This window comes from Topomyia yanbarensis, chromosome 1 (assembly GCF_030247195.1).
Source record: "Topomyia yanbarensis strain Yona2022 chromosome 1, ASM3024719v1, whole genome shotgun sequence".
NCBI lineage: Eukaryota > Metazoa > Arthropoda > Insecta > Diptera > Culicidae > Topomyia > Topomyia yanbarensis.
Genome location: NC_080670.1, coordinates 90177689 through 90193769, shown reverse-complemented (window position 1 = coordinate 90193769; position 16081 = coordinate 90177689). Strand labels below are relative to the sequence as shown.

The window sequence follows — 16081 nt, the reverse complement described above, 5'->3', positions numbered from 1 at the left end:
CACTTTTCATAGCATCACTGCTTTTGACGATCGAATTATATGCAAAGTTTTTAATTTTCTCTTATTATGTACAAAAGAAGCCTCAATTTATCCCTCAGAACTCTTGTGAAGTGACCAGACATTATAGATAAATGATTTAGACACATTAAGAAAAGATTAAAACAGAATTGCGTATAATTGGACAACCAAAAGCAGTGGTGCTAGAAAAAATGAATATTTTATCAATCGTCAGAGCATCATTCGGTTTCTGCTTAATAACTTTTGTCTCAAGCGTCAGATCGTTTCGTGGTTTTCGAGACATTGTTTCTTTGTTAAATTTCCTATGAAAGCCACATAACGATTTATTTTTAGGAAGCAATGGGCGACTCCTGGAGGAATTATTTTGTGAAAGTTAATTTTCCCATACAAAATCCTATGTAAACTTTAAACAGTGGGCGCAAAAATATAGTTGCAGGGATCGAGCTAAGAATTTGCACAGTTGTTCTAGGGCCCAAATGGTACTCAAAAAGTTGCTCGGAGCTGGAATCTAATTTTTGTCCCACCCTATTGTCCATATGCCAGAGGCGGTCTTATCGCAAATACGACCACAGCCCCAACCAAAACTATATTTAAAATAACCGTTATATTAGGCGAAACAGTTTTCGAGTGTTATGTCTGTTGGTCTGTGATTTCCATAAGCACCACGATGAGTATGCAATACATTGATCCAAGATTCGTCACAATCAGGCCTCTAGAAAACATATTTTTATTTAAAATTTTAGAGGATGAAACTTGTTTAGATTTGGAAATATTTAAATTACATGGCAGTTAAAAGACCAAAAGTGGTTTAATTGAAATGGAAGATACAAAAGGTTTAAAACTAACTAAAAATGCAAAAATGGTGTAAGCTCAAACGATAGACATTGAAAAATGTGAATTTAATTTGATTTGTTTGAGCACTCTGGAAATTTTTTAAAAAGGTCTGGAAAAACCTGGAAAATCAGGGAATTTCATTTTCAGAAATGAGTCGACACCCTGTTGATGATGTTTGCAATACCGTCAAACCCCTCAACCTTGGGGAGAGAAGTTATTCACCTATTATAGTAGTATTCTGCTCAAAATCGAAGAGTAAGTGTTAGCATAAAAACAAAAACAAATATAGTAAGCATTATCTTTATTCAACTATTGTGATTTTTCCAAAATCTTAATACTGACGCAAACGCTCCAGTTGAACAAAATATTCCAAGCATGGTAGACTTGTTTCCAAACTTTTCGCCTTAATTGAAGTAGCTTTTCGGATTATAACATTTATTCAATGTCATCTTCATCATCAAGAATCTGTTTGAAAGAAAACGGCTGGAAAACGTATCCTAATCCTTCATAAAATTTGCTCATAAATTCCACCCTGAGAAGAAGAATAATTTGAAAATAATGTTAAACGAATGTTTAAAAATTTACTGACCAATGAAGACGTAACGTATGCAGGAATGCTGAAAGTCCTTCCATCATAACGAGAATTGCCAATGTGAACAAAGACCACGCTCCAAACACGAAATAGAGCATGAATGCTCCTTTGTATGACTCTTGCTTCAGTCCCATAGAAAGTACCATGTTCCACAGAACTTCCGAGAGCTCTATAAAAGTGCATATATATAAATATATATATATATATATATATATATATATATATATATATATATATATATATATATATATATATATATATATATATATATATATATATATATATATATATATATATATATATATATATATATATATATATATATATATATATATATATATATATATATATATATATATATATATATATATATATATATATATATATATATATATATATATATATATATATATATATATATATATATATATATATATATATATATATATATATATATATATATATATATAAGAAATAGGCATCCAATTACTTACGAGCATGTGCTAGTGAAAGAGCCCATAGACGCAGATAGGAAGCAGTGTGCGAAACAGTGCTTAAGACATATTCAATCGTATGGATTGCTTGGTGGATAAAAACTTCACTTATTTGTTCCTGCTCGTGCTGTTCATGTCCAGCAGACTTATCTGCTTCCGATATTTGAACGGATGTGTCAACTTTTGCATTGATATTGCCGTTTTGGTATTGTGTAGTTGTATTGTTCTTCCTACTAAACATGATGTGAAAAGGCTTTCCTAACAGCATCCATGGAATACAAATGAGAGCAATGTACACAAATGTGCGTTGCAATGATCCTTGGAAGGTGAACATATACTCGTTACAACCATGCAAAGGTTCGGTCTTTTTAAACAGCATCATGTTAATAAACATGATAAGAACTGATGGGGCACACCCCGGCGTATGCGGTTGAAAGTCTGTTTTAGCTGAATACTGAATCCATTTCATGAACATCATAAATACCATATATGCAAACAGAAGGACAAGGAAGAGAATCTGAGGCAGAAATTCCAGTGCGATACTGATGCGTCTTTTGAAAAAGTTATAATTAACAACACTCGTACAGACTCCAAATATCATATGTACTACACCAAATATTATAGAAAGTTTCATCTTATACGAGTTCAAGAAAATAATTTTATTACTAGCTAGTTGCCATACTGGGTCCAATCCCACAAGATAAATATCAGTACTCAGATCTGATGAGCTTGGGCTTAAAATCATGTCCTTATTAGTCATTATAGTGGATGTATTATGAACGATACTCCACGAGCTTCCAAAAAGGTTCATCGATTTAGAGAAAACATCATTATATATAAAACCGGTATACATAGAAAATATACCCATGAGAAAAATTATGTAACGACCCCCAAAGAAAATGTTCCATATCTCGTTACTAGATTTTTTGGTACCCAACCTTTTCTCGCTGCTTACCATCCAAAATCCAAATAACGCCATTATCATTCCATGACCCAAATCGCCAAACATAATGCCAAACAAAAATGGGAATGTTATTATCGTATACAATGCTGGATTTGCCTCTCGATATGAGGCAATACCATAGGCATCGATCAAATTTTGAAAACCTCGTGTAAATTTGTTGGTTCTGTTAAACGTGGGTGGTGCTTCATTAGTTTCAATAACATTTAGAAATGAAGGTATGGTACTTCCAACCGCTGCCGATCCATCAGACAAAGCTTTCTGTATGAGAGAAAGATCCAAAACAGGTACCCAACACTCTCCTATTAAACATTTTTTCGTCACATCCATGTTGAAGAGATTCAGTGTGTGATAAATTGCTTTCATTTTTTTCACCATTATTCTCCAGCGTGGTAGCTCCTTAGCGACTGTGGACAGTACTCTAAAGCGATGATCCTGTGTCTGATTTAAAACCATATTCAAATCTTCCAACCTAATGCATACACCTTTCACCATTTCGTAGCGTTCATCTGCAGCACTAGGGCATGGATACAGCGAAGCGTGATAGCCTGTACAAATTTTTTTAATTCTAGTCTTAAGTTGTTCGCCTTGGAAAAAAGCTGCGAATGCGGTTTTGTATATTTGACTACCCTACGGAGGATAATTGTATAATTTAGATTTAAGCAAGGTACAATAGACTAGTTCTTACTGTAGATGGATCTTCTAATGGTCTTTCCAATTCCGCTTGCCGCAGAAAAACATTCCCGCGAGAAATCCTCCACAGCATACGCTCGAAACCTGGTACCTTTTCCCGCTGGATTACACCGGCAACAAAGCCAAGTCGACCTCTAGTTTGTGCATTTGCTAAATCATCAATTATTAAATTATTACTGGTGGCATCCAAGTTTACAGCACCTTCCTGTTCGAAGAAAAAGCTTTGAGTTCTCTCTAGTACATGCTTTAGCTCGGTGAGTTCAAGATAGTTGGATTTCAAATTAACCGCATTTTGCGATAGTTCCATGATTTCACTTTCTGTCTTTTCCAAGTGTGCCTCGAGGTCAATGATCTCCCGTGGGTTCGGGGCACGAGGCAACTCATCATAAATGTCCGGTATTACAACATTATCCTTTTTCACTTCAGCTTCTACGTAACGAAGTTTTCGTTCCATTTCATCGCAACGGCGTACCTCATTAACGAATTTTCGCTGAAAGGCGTTTATTGTCACATTCAACTGCGAAATAGAAACCGTTCATTGGTATGGTGCAATCGAACGATGAATTTACAGCAACTTACATCACGAAACTGAACTGCTCCAGTCTCGCCCAATTCGGATACAGATGTATAAGCTGCTTCCGGTTGGATGAACATCTGACACAATGCCATCTCCTCACTTCTAAACATTGCTCCCATCGTACTTGGATTTGTCGGGACACTCTACTCCTGGAATTATTTGAAAAATATAAATGTGAAAACATGTTCAATAGTCGGTTATTTGAAAATATAATAGATATGTACAATTTTGGGAAATAGAAAGTCAATGGTTTTGCCAAATTTCAGATATGTTCAAAAAAATTTAAAATAATTTTGCTTGGTACATACAATAAAACACACCTCGAATTATATTCTGAAAATGATCAATACATACCACCTACATATATATATATATATATATATATATATATATATATATATATATATATATATATATATATATATATATATATATATATATATATATATATATATATATATATATATATATATATATATATATATATATATATATATATATATATATATATATATATATATATATATATATATATATATATATATATATATATATATATATATATATATATATATATATATATATATATATATATATATATATATATATATATATATATATATATATATATATATATATATATATATATATATATATATATATATATATATATATATATATATATAGGGGAGACTGAGGAGACTTGATCCCCTTTTTTTATTTTTAGTCCAACTCCGTAGAATGATAAAAAAAACTATGTATTTTTTGTAGTTTTATATTGTTTCTAGGGAAGACTAATAATCATAAAAAAAATTGCATGGAAATATTATACTGGACATGAGCTATGAGCATTTCTGCAAAACAAAAAAATGGAAAATTCTTAGATTAGTGGAGACTCGATCCCTAATTTGGGGACACTTTTTTTCATACGTTTATTTGACACGGCATTTGCAAAAGCTTTTTACGCCAGTTTCTTTTTTTACATAGCACGTTATAAAAATCCTTAAGGCCCCCGTCGGGCAATCCGCCATTTTTCGTTTTTTTTTGCGGTTTTTTATTTTATTTTCAAAGAAAATGACAAAATATGGAAAAAAGAAAAAAATCACGACCTAGATAATTGTTTTTACTATGATTTGGCCGAAATGGAAAATTCAAAATTTCCCAACTCGGAAAACTGTGTGCTTTTTCCGGTTGAAAAAGCACACAGTTTTTGCAATCATGTGTTTAAAATTTTGATTTTTCCAATACAACATAGCTAAACAATTTTTCTAGGACGTGATTTTCTCCGATTTTCCATATTTTCCGCTTTTCATTGAAAAATTTCCATTTTACTAGAAGCAGTTTTTCCACCCGCACAGACACAACTAAAGTAAAATTTGTATGTATAGGTGCGCAAAAGTGGAGCAATATTTTCAACCTGCTGTTTCTTCGATATTTCCTACAAAACTACCCAAGTGTTGCATATGTACGGATTCGTTAGAAACCAAGGAATCTGATGGTACAAAGAAAAAATCGTTTTGGAAAACTTCATAACAGCGTTTTTCAATTTTCCTCGCGATACGCAGTGTACTGTCGCACGCGAAACAGCGCACAGTGATCACCTTCCATACAAAAGTCGGACAAAACCTCAAAAGTGGCCCGAATTTGATGAAAACTTCACATTAGGGTAATTTTGTGACGCTGAATTCATATTTGATATTAATTTTTTTGTTTATATTACCTCAAAATTTTGGCACTTAGGGTGGTTCGAAAATTCAACATTTACGAGTATAAAGTGCTCTAATTCCAAAAATTCATTTTCAAAAAATTAAGCGCGGTGAATTTTTTAGCAGAATACACATTTTTTCAATTGTTGATAATGATAAGACACATCTATAAATTATATTGCGAACCCTGGGTAGTCAAAGGCTACCATGCGTCTCCTTCAGACGTATCATGAAAAATCACCTTTTTTCATAACTCGGGGCAGAAAGGGGCAAAACAAGATATTCATTTTCGGAAAGTGCACTAATTTTCATGAATCGTGAACAACAACCGATCTTTCCGAACCGTTTCAAAAAAAAAGTACAGCCACTTTGAACATTATAACTTTAAACTATTGCTCGATTTATTATTTGTTTTTCATGTCTGAGCGAGAAGAAAGGCTTGTATCGACTAAATCGAATGGCAGCTATAAGTCCAGCAAATAACCTTTCACATGAAATCAGTTTGATCCCAATCAGAATCTTAACTAAAAAGATATATTCATTTGAATAACTTATGTTTGAAAATAGTTTTCATCAGAATTCATTATCTATTTCACCTTTGAAGTCATGTAAAAAATCGAACTATCGTCCTCGGGACTTAATACTTCGAGAAGACTCTATTCAACCTGTTAAGATACAGAGAAAAATGTTAAATCATGAAAAATCAAAAATAAAATTTTGAGGTTTTGTCCGGCTAGGCGACACTGTGCAGCGTGGAAAGATACGAAAAGAAAAACAAGTGTACTAAAAGTTATCCTTGGACTGATGCAGATGGCGTGCTACGAAAGCTCGAAATGTCGAAAGCTTTTAGCACAACTGTTTTTGAATAATTCTGAATGTAGAAATAGTTGAAAATGATTTCAAATAAATTTCTTCATTGAAACTTGATGATTTTCGATTCTCTTGCGAGATCTATGATATTTTATTATTTTACGAGACTTAAAACAAACCGCGATGCTATTTCATCTTTATACGCCAAATAATGGAAACATTTTCTATGTCGAATTTGCATGTTGATATTTGATGATTTTGAAACTGATGATCGTTTGAAACCAACGGTTTTGTGTTGAATTGATAACATATATTTAAAAACATCTTTTGCTTTATTCCAAACAATAATGGAGGCTTGCCAAATTGAAAATTATTTGGAAGTTCCATCAATTATCACATGTCACAATTTTGTGTAAGATTGGTTTTATTTCTCAGAAACCGATTTCCACACAGCATTGATGAAAACCTGATGAAATTTATAACAGTTGAAGCAAATATTTTTGACATTCCACAAATACCAACGAACGAATTTTTGGGATCCCTATAATTAATTTTCATGCTGGATTTGGCTGCTTTGAAACATTTTTGAACACAGATGTTGTTTCGTGTTTTCAGAAATGCAAGAAATCTTAGCAAAGTTTCCTCAGATTCTCATGGAATAATTATCATACTGATACTTGGATTAAAAAAATTTAAATGACGCATTTTGCGAGATTGTAAACCAAAATAATATATTTGTTTTGATAATATTTCTTTTTCTTTTGTTTTATTGAGATTCGAGAGTAGGTATCACGAAAATCACGCTGAAAGCAACAACTTTTTTTTTGTTTCCATAGCGTTATTACGCCATGAAAATTTGAGTTTTTCAGGAAGTATATTTTATAACGGCCGTATCGTATTTCATTTATGAATCAATCAATAGTCCCGACCAGGACGATTGAAAATGAATCACTTGATAATATTTTATCGCTTTATTGAATGTTAAAGTTCTTTGAAATAAGGAAATAATAATTAGATCAATTTCATTTTTTCCGTTGAATTTTTGAAAAACTTTTATTTGGCTCTCTCTAATCAATTTACTTACTACACTTCCATTGACTTATAACGATTTATAGAAGAGATACGATTAATCGTGTATTGTAAATGATATGCGTAGTTTGAACTACCATAAAACCATTCTCGCTGATTACGTCTAAAGGTTTGACTGAATGGATTTGTTTGAATATTCCAACGTTGGAATACACAAATCTGTCACGTAGTTTTAAAAATACCCACATGGCTCCCTGCAGATCACCTGACAAAGGATCTGAAATCCAAATCGATCACTTTCAAATCAACAGAAAATGCTTTAGTAGTTATATTGGTCAGGAAGATTGTGCTACCAGGACTACGTCCAGCAACTGGCGGTAGCACTGCTGACAGTAAAATATGTACTTGCTTGGTTAATTTTGAGCTCTTCGAGGAATAATATTTTTTCTGAATTGCGCAATTAAATTTTCATCGTTTTGTTTTACAACTTCCAATATGGATTTTTTTATAATTCCACGAATGATAAAAAAGTTCTCCAAGGTTGTCTACATACTGGATTTTGATACAGTCGGGTCTCCTACTACGCTGATTCCTACTACGTGGATTCGTATTGTGCGGTACCCAACTAATAGGAATCACTTAGCTTATGGGATTTCGACTAATTGGGGCTCGAATATTTTATCTGAGTTAACATTTAGCACCATACTTTATTTGGTAAAGTTGTTTTGTGTTTGCTTAGACCTACAATTTAGAGCAATTGGATATCCAATTAATTAATAACTGCAGCGCCAGGGGTGCTACACAATAGAGTAAATAAATCTAACCTCTCGTAAACGCAACTATCATTGAATAAGTTTAACGTGAGCGTACCAGCTTTCAGCACAATGTGGAATTTAGTATGTCACAAACGTCTAATAACTTAGAGGAGAAGGTGTTCTCGGAAAAAAATTAGAGAAGGTTAAGAGCTACGCGATTATGGACAAAACTAATTTAAGAGATAGACCAGGCGGCACTAGTGAGCATGTATTATTTTTCAATTTCTGAATCTCGAGAATATTATTTAGAAGTGTGATGTCTTCGGCAATATCCATCAGCGAGTCGAGTGCTACCTGACGGCGAAAAGATAATTACAGAATTCGCCCATCAGGCGGCGCTAGGGAGACTAAAACTTCCAATTCATGTTAGGTAAAGTTTATTAATTTAGGAAAATGACGTTTACTGTAATGTAATCTAAGTCACAATTAAAGTTTTATAGCACAATACAAGTGCAATCTAAGTTGTATGAGTGGCTATAAAACCACCATAAAGCCTAAATTGTTACTGGGGCAAGGACTATTTAATGATGTGATGATTAAATTGGATATCATCCTCAAGGCGGCGCTAGTGAGCACACACTTTTTTATTTCAATATCCCAAAATAGGAAGGTGGGGAAAAATTTGCGAGGACTATCAAATTGATTTTTATTGTAAGAATTATTTTTCCTTAGAAAACCTTACAGAATGATTCTGTTTCACTATCCCGCATCAAACCAAAATTAAAAAATGTATCGTCATGTGTTTTCAAGTAATTTCCATGATCAGTAATGGAAATTGGTGGATTGGGAAAAAATTGGGAGGACGGTAAAATTGATTTTTATAGAAAGAAATATTTTTGTTTACGAAACCTTGCAGGATGATTTTGTTTGCCTATCCTGCATCCATCAGAAGAAGAAAACTTTATTGCCATGTGTTTTCAAGAAATTTCCATGATCACCAGTGGAAATTGGTGGGTTGGAAAAATTGAGAGGATAATAAAATTGATTTCTATTGAAACAATTGTTGTTGCTTAGGAAACCTTGCCGGATGATTTTGTTTGCCTATCCTGTTTCCATCAGAAGAAGAAAATTTTATTGCCTTGTGTTTTCAAGAAATTTCCATGATCACCAGTGGAAATTGGTGGGTTGGAAAAAAATGAGAGCACGATCAAATTGATTTTTTTAAATTCCTTGCAGAATGATTTTTTTTTTTTTTTATTTCAATTATAGAGGTTTTAACCTTAAGGTCATTCGCCTCTTCGGGTTAGAAAAATCTCTTAGGAAAAATTTCTAACCCTATGTGCGGGGTCGGGACCCGAACCCAGGTGCGCTGCGTACAAGGCAATCGATTTACCAATACGCTACGCCCACTCCCCTGCAGAATGATTCTGTTTCCCTATCCTGCATACTTTAGAAGAAGATAATTTTATCGCCATGTGTTTTCAAGAAATTTCCATGATCAGTAGTGGAGATCGGTGGGTTAGAAAAAAATTGTTAGGACGATCAAATTGATTTTTATAGCAAGAAATATTTTTGTTTACGAAACCTTACAGAATGATTCTGTTACCCTGTACTGCAAGGTGAGAAATATATCACCACGTGCATGTGTTTGAAAGAAATTTCCATGACAAGTCAAAGACAAGACAAAGACAAGAGAAAGACAAGAGAAATACAAGAGAAAGACAAGAGAAAGACAAGAGAAAGACAAGACAAAGACAAGACAAAGACAAGACAAAGACAAGACAAAGACAAGACAAAGACAAGACAAAGACAAGACAAAGACAAGACAAAGACAAGACAAAGACAAGACAAAGACAAGACAAAGACAAGACAAAGACAAGACAAAGACAAGACAAAGACAAGACAAAGACAAGACAAAGACAAGACAAAGACAAGACAAAGACAAGACAAAGACAAGACAAAGACAAGACAAAGACAAGACAAAGACAAGACAAAGACAAGACAAAGACAAGACAAAGACAAGACAAAGACAAGACAAAGACAAGACAAAGACAAGACAAAGACAAGACAAAGACAAGACAAAGACAAGACAAAGACAAGACAAAGACAAGACAAAGACAAGACAAAGACAAGACAAAGACAAGACAAAGACAAGACAAAGACAAGACAAAGACAAGACAAAGACAAGACAAAGACAAGACAAAGACAAGACAAAGACAAGACAAAGACAAGACAAAGACAAGACAAAGACAAGACAAAGACAAGACAAAGACAAGACAAAGACAAGACAAAGACAAGACAAAGACAAGACAAAGACAAGACAAAGACAAGACAAAGACAAGACAAAGACAAGACAAAGACAAGACAAAGACAAGACAAAGACAAGACAAAGACAAGACAAAGACAAGACAAAGACAAGACAAAGACAAGACAAAGACAAGACAAAGACAAGACAAAGACAAGACAAAGACAAGACAAAGACAAGACAAAGACAAGACAAAGACAAGACAAAGACAAGACAAAGACAAGACAAAGACAAGACAAAGACAAGACAAAGACAAGACAAAGACAAGACAAAGACAAGACAAAGACAAGACAAAGACAAGACAAAGACAAGACAAAGACAAGACAAAGACAAGACAAAGACAAGACAAAGACAAGACAAAGACAAGACAAAGACAAGACAAAGACAAGACAAAGACAAGACAAAGACAAGACAAAGACAAGACAAAGACAAGACAAAGACAAGACAAAGACAAGACAAAGACAAGACAAAGACAAGACAAAGACAAGACAAAGACAAGACAAAGACAAGACAAAGACAAGACAAAGACAAGACAAAGACAAGACAAAGACAAGACAAAGACAAGACAAAGACAAGACAAAGACAAGACAAAGACAAGACAAAGACAAGACAAAGACAAGACAAAGACAAGACAAAGACAAGACAAAGACAAGACAAAGACAAGACAAAGACAAGACAAAGACAAGACAAAGACAAGACAAAGACAAGACAAAGACAAGACAAAGACAAGACAAAGACAAGACAAAGACAAGACAAAGACAAGACAAAGACAAGACAAAGACAAGACAAAGACAAGACAAAGACAAGACAAAGACAAGACAAAGACAAGACAAAGACAAGACAAAGACAAGACAAAGACAAGACAAAGACAAGACAAAGACAAGACAAAGACAAGACAAAGACAAGACAAAGACAAGACAAAGACAAGACAAAGACAAGACAAAGACAAGACAAAGACAAGACAAAGACAAGACAAAGACAAGACAAAGACAAGACAAAGACAAGACAAAGACAAGACAAAGACAAGACAAAGACAAGACAAAGACAAGACAAAGACAAGACAAAGACAAGACAAAGACAAGACAAAGACAAGACAAAGACAAGACAAAGACAAGACAAAGACAAGACAAAGACAAGACAAAGACAAGACAAAGACAAGACAAAGACAAGACAAAGACAAGACAAAGACAAGACAAAGACAAGACAAAGACAAGACAAAGACAAGACAAAGACAAGACAAAGACAAGACAAAGACAAGACAAAGACAAGACAAAGACAAGACAAAGACAAGACAAAGACAAGACAAAGACAAGACAAAGACAAGACAAAGACAAGACAAAGACAAGACAAAGACAAGACAAAGACAAGACAAAGACAAGACAAAGACAAGACAAAGACAAGACAAAGACAAGACAAAGACAAGACAAAGACAAGACAAAGACAAGACAAAGACAAGACAAAGACAAGACAAAGACAAGACAAAGACAAGACAAAGACAAGACAAAGACAAGACAAAGACAAGACAAAGACAAGACAAAGACAAGACAAAGACAAGACAAAGACAAGACAAAGACAAGACAAAGACAAGACAAAGACAAGACAAAGACAAGACAAAGACAAGACAAAGACAAGACAAAGACAAGACAAAGACAAGACAAAGACAAGACAAAGACAAGACAAAGACAAGACAAAGACAAGACAAAGACAAGACAAAGACAAGACAAAGACAAGACAAAGACAAGACAAAGACAAGACAAAGACAAGACAAAGACAAGACAAAGACAAGACAAAGACAAGACAAAGACAAGACAAAGACAAGACAAAGACAAGACAAAGACAAGACAAAGACAAGACAAAGACAAGACAAAGACAAGACAAAGACAAGACAAAGACAAGACAAAGACAAGACAAAGACAAGACAAAGACAAGACAAAGACAAGACAAAGACAAGACAAAGACAAGACAAAGACAAGACAAAGACAAGACAAAGACAAGACAAAGACAAGACAAAGACAAGACAAAGACAAGACAAAGACAAGACAAAGACAAGACAAAGACAAGACAAAGACAAGACAAAGACAAGACAAAGACAAGACAAAGACAAGACAAAGACAAGACAAAGACAAGACAAAGACAAGACAAAGACAAGACAAAGACAAGACAAAGACAAGACAAAGACAAGACAAAGACAAGACAAAGACAAGACAAAGACAAGACAAAGACAAGACAAAGACAAGACAAAGACAAGACAAAGACAAGACAAAGACAAGACAAAGACAAGACAAAGACAAGACAAAGACAAGACAAAGACAAGACAAAGACAAGACAAAGACAAGACAAAGACAAGACAAAGACAAGACAAAGACAAGACAAAGACAAGACAAAGACAAGACAAAGACAAGACAAAGACAAGACAAAGACAAGACAAAGACAAGACAAAGACAAGACAAAGACAAGACAAAGACAAGACAAAGACAAGACAAAGACAAGACAAAGACAAGACAAAGACAAGACAAAGACAAGACAAAGACAAGACAAAGACAAGACAAAGACAAGACAAAGACAAGACAAAGACAAGACAAAGACAAGACAAAGACAAGACAAAGACAAGACAAAGACAAGACAAAGACAAGACAAAGACAAGACAAAGACAAGACAAAGACAAGACAAAGACAAGACAAAGACAAGACAAAGACAAGACAAAGACAAGACAAAGACAAGACAAAGACAAGACAAAGACAAGACAAAGACAAGACAAAGACAAGACAAAGACAAGACAAAGACAAGACAAAGACAAGACAAAGACAAGACAAAGACAAGACAAAGACAAGACAAAGACAAGACAAAGACAAGACAAAGACAAGACAAAGACAAGACAAAGACAAGACAAAGACAAGACAAAGACAAGACAAAGACAAGACAAAGACAAGACAAAGACAAGACAAAGACAAGACAAAGACAAGACAAAGACAAGACAAAGACAAGACAAAGACAAGACAAAGACAAGACAAAGACAAGACAAAGACAAGACAAAGACAAGACAAAGACAAGACAAAGACAAGACAAAGACAAGACAAAGACAAGACAAAGACAAGACAAAGACAAGACAAAGACAAGACAAAGACAAGACAAAGACAAGACAAAGACAAGACAAAGACAAGACAAAGACAAGACAAAGACAAGACAAAGACAAGACAAAGACAAGACAAAGACAAGACAAAGACAAGACAAAGACAAGACAAAGACAAGACAAAGACAAGACAAAGACAAGACAAAGACAAGACAAAGACAAGACAAAGACAAGACAAAGACAAGACAAAGACAAGACAAAGACAAGACAAAGACAAGACAAAGACAAGACAAAGACAAGACAAAGACAAGACAAAGACAAGACAAAGACAAGACAAAGACAAGACAAAGACAAGACAAAGACAAGACAAAGACAAGACAAAGACAAGACAAAGACAAGACAAAGACAAGACAAAGACAAGACAAAGACAAGACAAAGACAAGACAAAGACAAGACAAAGACAAGACAAAGACAAGACAAAGACAAGACAAAGACAAGACAAAGACAAGACAAAGACAAGACAAAGACAAGACAAAGACAAGACAAAGACAAGACAAAGACAAGACAAAGACAAGACAAAGACAAGACAAAGACAAGACAAAGACAAGACAAAGACAAGACAAAGACAAGACAAAGACAAGACAAAGACAAGACAAAGACAAGACAAAGACAAGACAAAGACAAGACAAAGACAAGACAAAGACAAGACAAAGACAAGACAAAGACAAGACAAAGACAAGACAAAGACAAGACAAAGACAAGACAAAGACAAGACAAAGACAAGACAAAGACAAGACAAAGACAAGACAAAGACAAGACAAAGACAAGACAAAGACAAGACAAAGACAAGACAAAGACAAGACAAAGACAAGACAAAGACAAGACAAAGACAAGACAAAGACAAGACAAAGACAAGACAAAGACAAGACAAAGACAAGACAAAGACAAGACAAAGACAAGACAAAGACAAGACAAAGACAAGACAAAGACAAGACAAAGACAAGACAAAGACAAGACAAAGACAAGACAAAGACAAGACAAAGACAAGACAAAGACAAGACAAAGACAAGACAAAGACAAGACAAAGACAAGACAAAGACAAGACAAAGACAAGACAAAGACAAGACAAAGACAAGACAAAGACAAGACAAAGACAAGACAAAGACAAGACAAAGACAAGACAAAGACAAGACAAAGACAAGACAAAGACAAGACAAAGACAAGACAAAGACAAGACAAAGACAAGACAAAGACAAGACAAAGACAAGACAAAGACAAGACAAAGACAAGACAAAGACAAGACAAAGACAAGACAAAGACAAGACAAAGACAAGACAAAGACAAGACAAAGACAAGACAAAGACAAGACAAAGACAAGACAAAGACAAGACAAAGACAAGACAAAGACAAGACAAAGACAAGACAAAGACAAGACAAAGACAAGACAAAGACAAGACAAAGACAAGACAAAGACAAGACAAAGACAAGACAAAGACAAGACAAAGACAAGACAAAGACAAGACAAAGACAAGACAAAGACAAGACAAAGACAAGACAAAGACAAGACAAAGACAAGACAAAGACAAGACAAAGACAAGACAAAGACAAGACAAAGACAAGACAAAGACAAGACAAAGACAAGACAAAGACAAGACAAAGACAAGACAAAGACAAGACAAAGACAAGACAAAGACAAGACAAAGACAAGACAAAGACAAGACAAAGACAAGACAAAGACAAGACAAAGACAAGACAAAGACAAGACAAAGACAAGACAAAGACAAGACAAAGACAAGACAAAGACAAGACAAAGACAAGACAAAGACAAGACAAAGACAAGACAAAGACAAGACAAAGACAAGACAAAGACAAGACAAAGACAAGACAAAGACAAGACAAAGACAAGACAAAGACAAGACAAAGACAAGACAAAGACAAGACAAAGACAAGACAAAGACAAGACAAAGACAAGACAAAGACAAGACAAAGACAAGACAAAGACAAGACAAAGACAAGACAAAGACAAGACAAAGACAAGACAAAGACAAGACAAAGACAAGACAAAGACAAGACAAAGACAAGACAAAGACAAGACAAAGACAAGACAAAGACAAGACAAAGACAAGACAAAGACAAGACAAAGACAAGACAAAGACAAGACAAAGACAAGACAAAGACAAGACAAAGACAAGACAAAGACAAGACAAAGACAAGACAAAGACAAGACAAAGACAAGA

The 16081-nt window shown here is 34.3% G+C and overlaps 1 protein-coding gene across 2 annotated transcripts in view; it reads right to left on the bottom strand.

The window, feature by feature from the left end:
- Positions 1–1136: 1136 nt before the first annotated feature.
- Positions 1137–16081, bottom strand: part of LOC131678035 (V-type proton ATPase 116 kDa subunit a 1-like) — a 479861-nt gene continuing 464916 nt past the window's right edge. For both annotated transcript variants that reach the window (XM_058958173.1, XM_058958174.1), the window contains exons 2-6: positions 4172–4318; positions 3588–4109; positions 1939–3529; positions 1442–1613; positions 1137–1384 (exon numbers count right to left, since the gene is read on the bottom strand). In XM_058958173.1, the coding sequence (XP_058814156.1) occupies positions 1288–1384; positions 1442–1613; positions 1939–3529; positions 3588–4109; positions 4172–4288 (2499 nt within the window). In that variant the 5' untranslated portion in view covers positions 4289–4318 and the 3' untranslated portion in view covers positions 1137–1287. The remainder of the gene's footprint in view (positions 1385–1441; positions 1614–1938; positions 3530–3587; positions 4110–4171; positions 4319–16081) is intronic.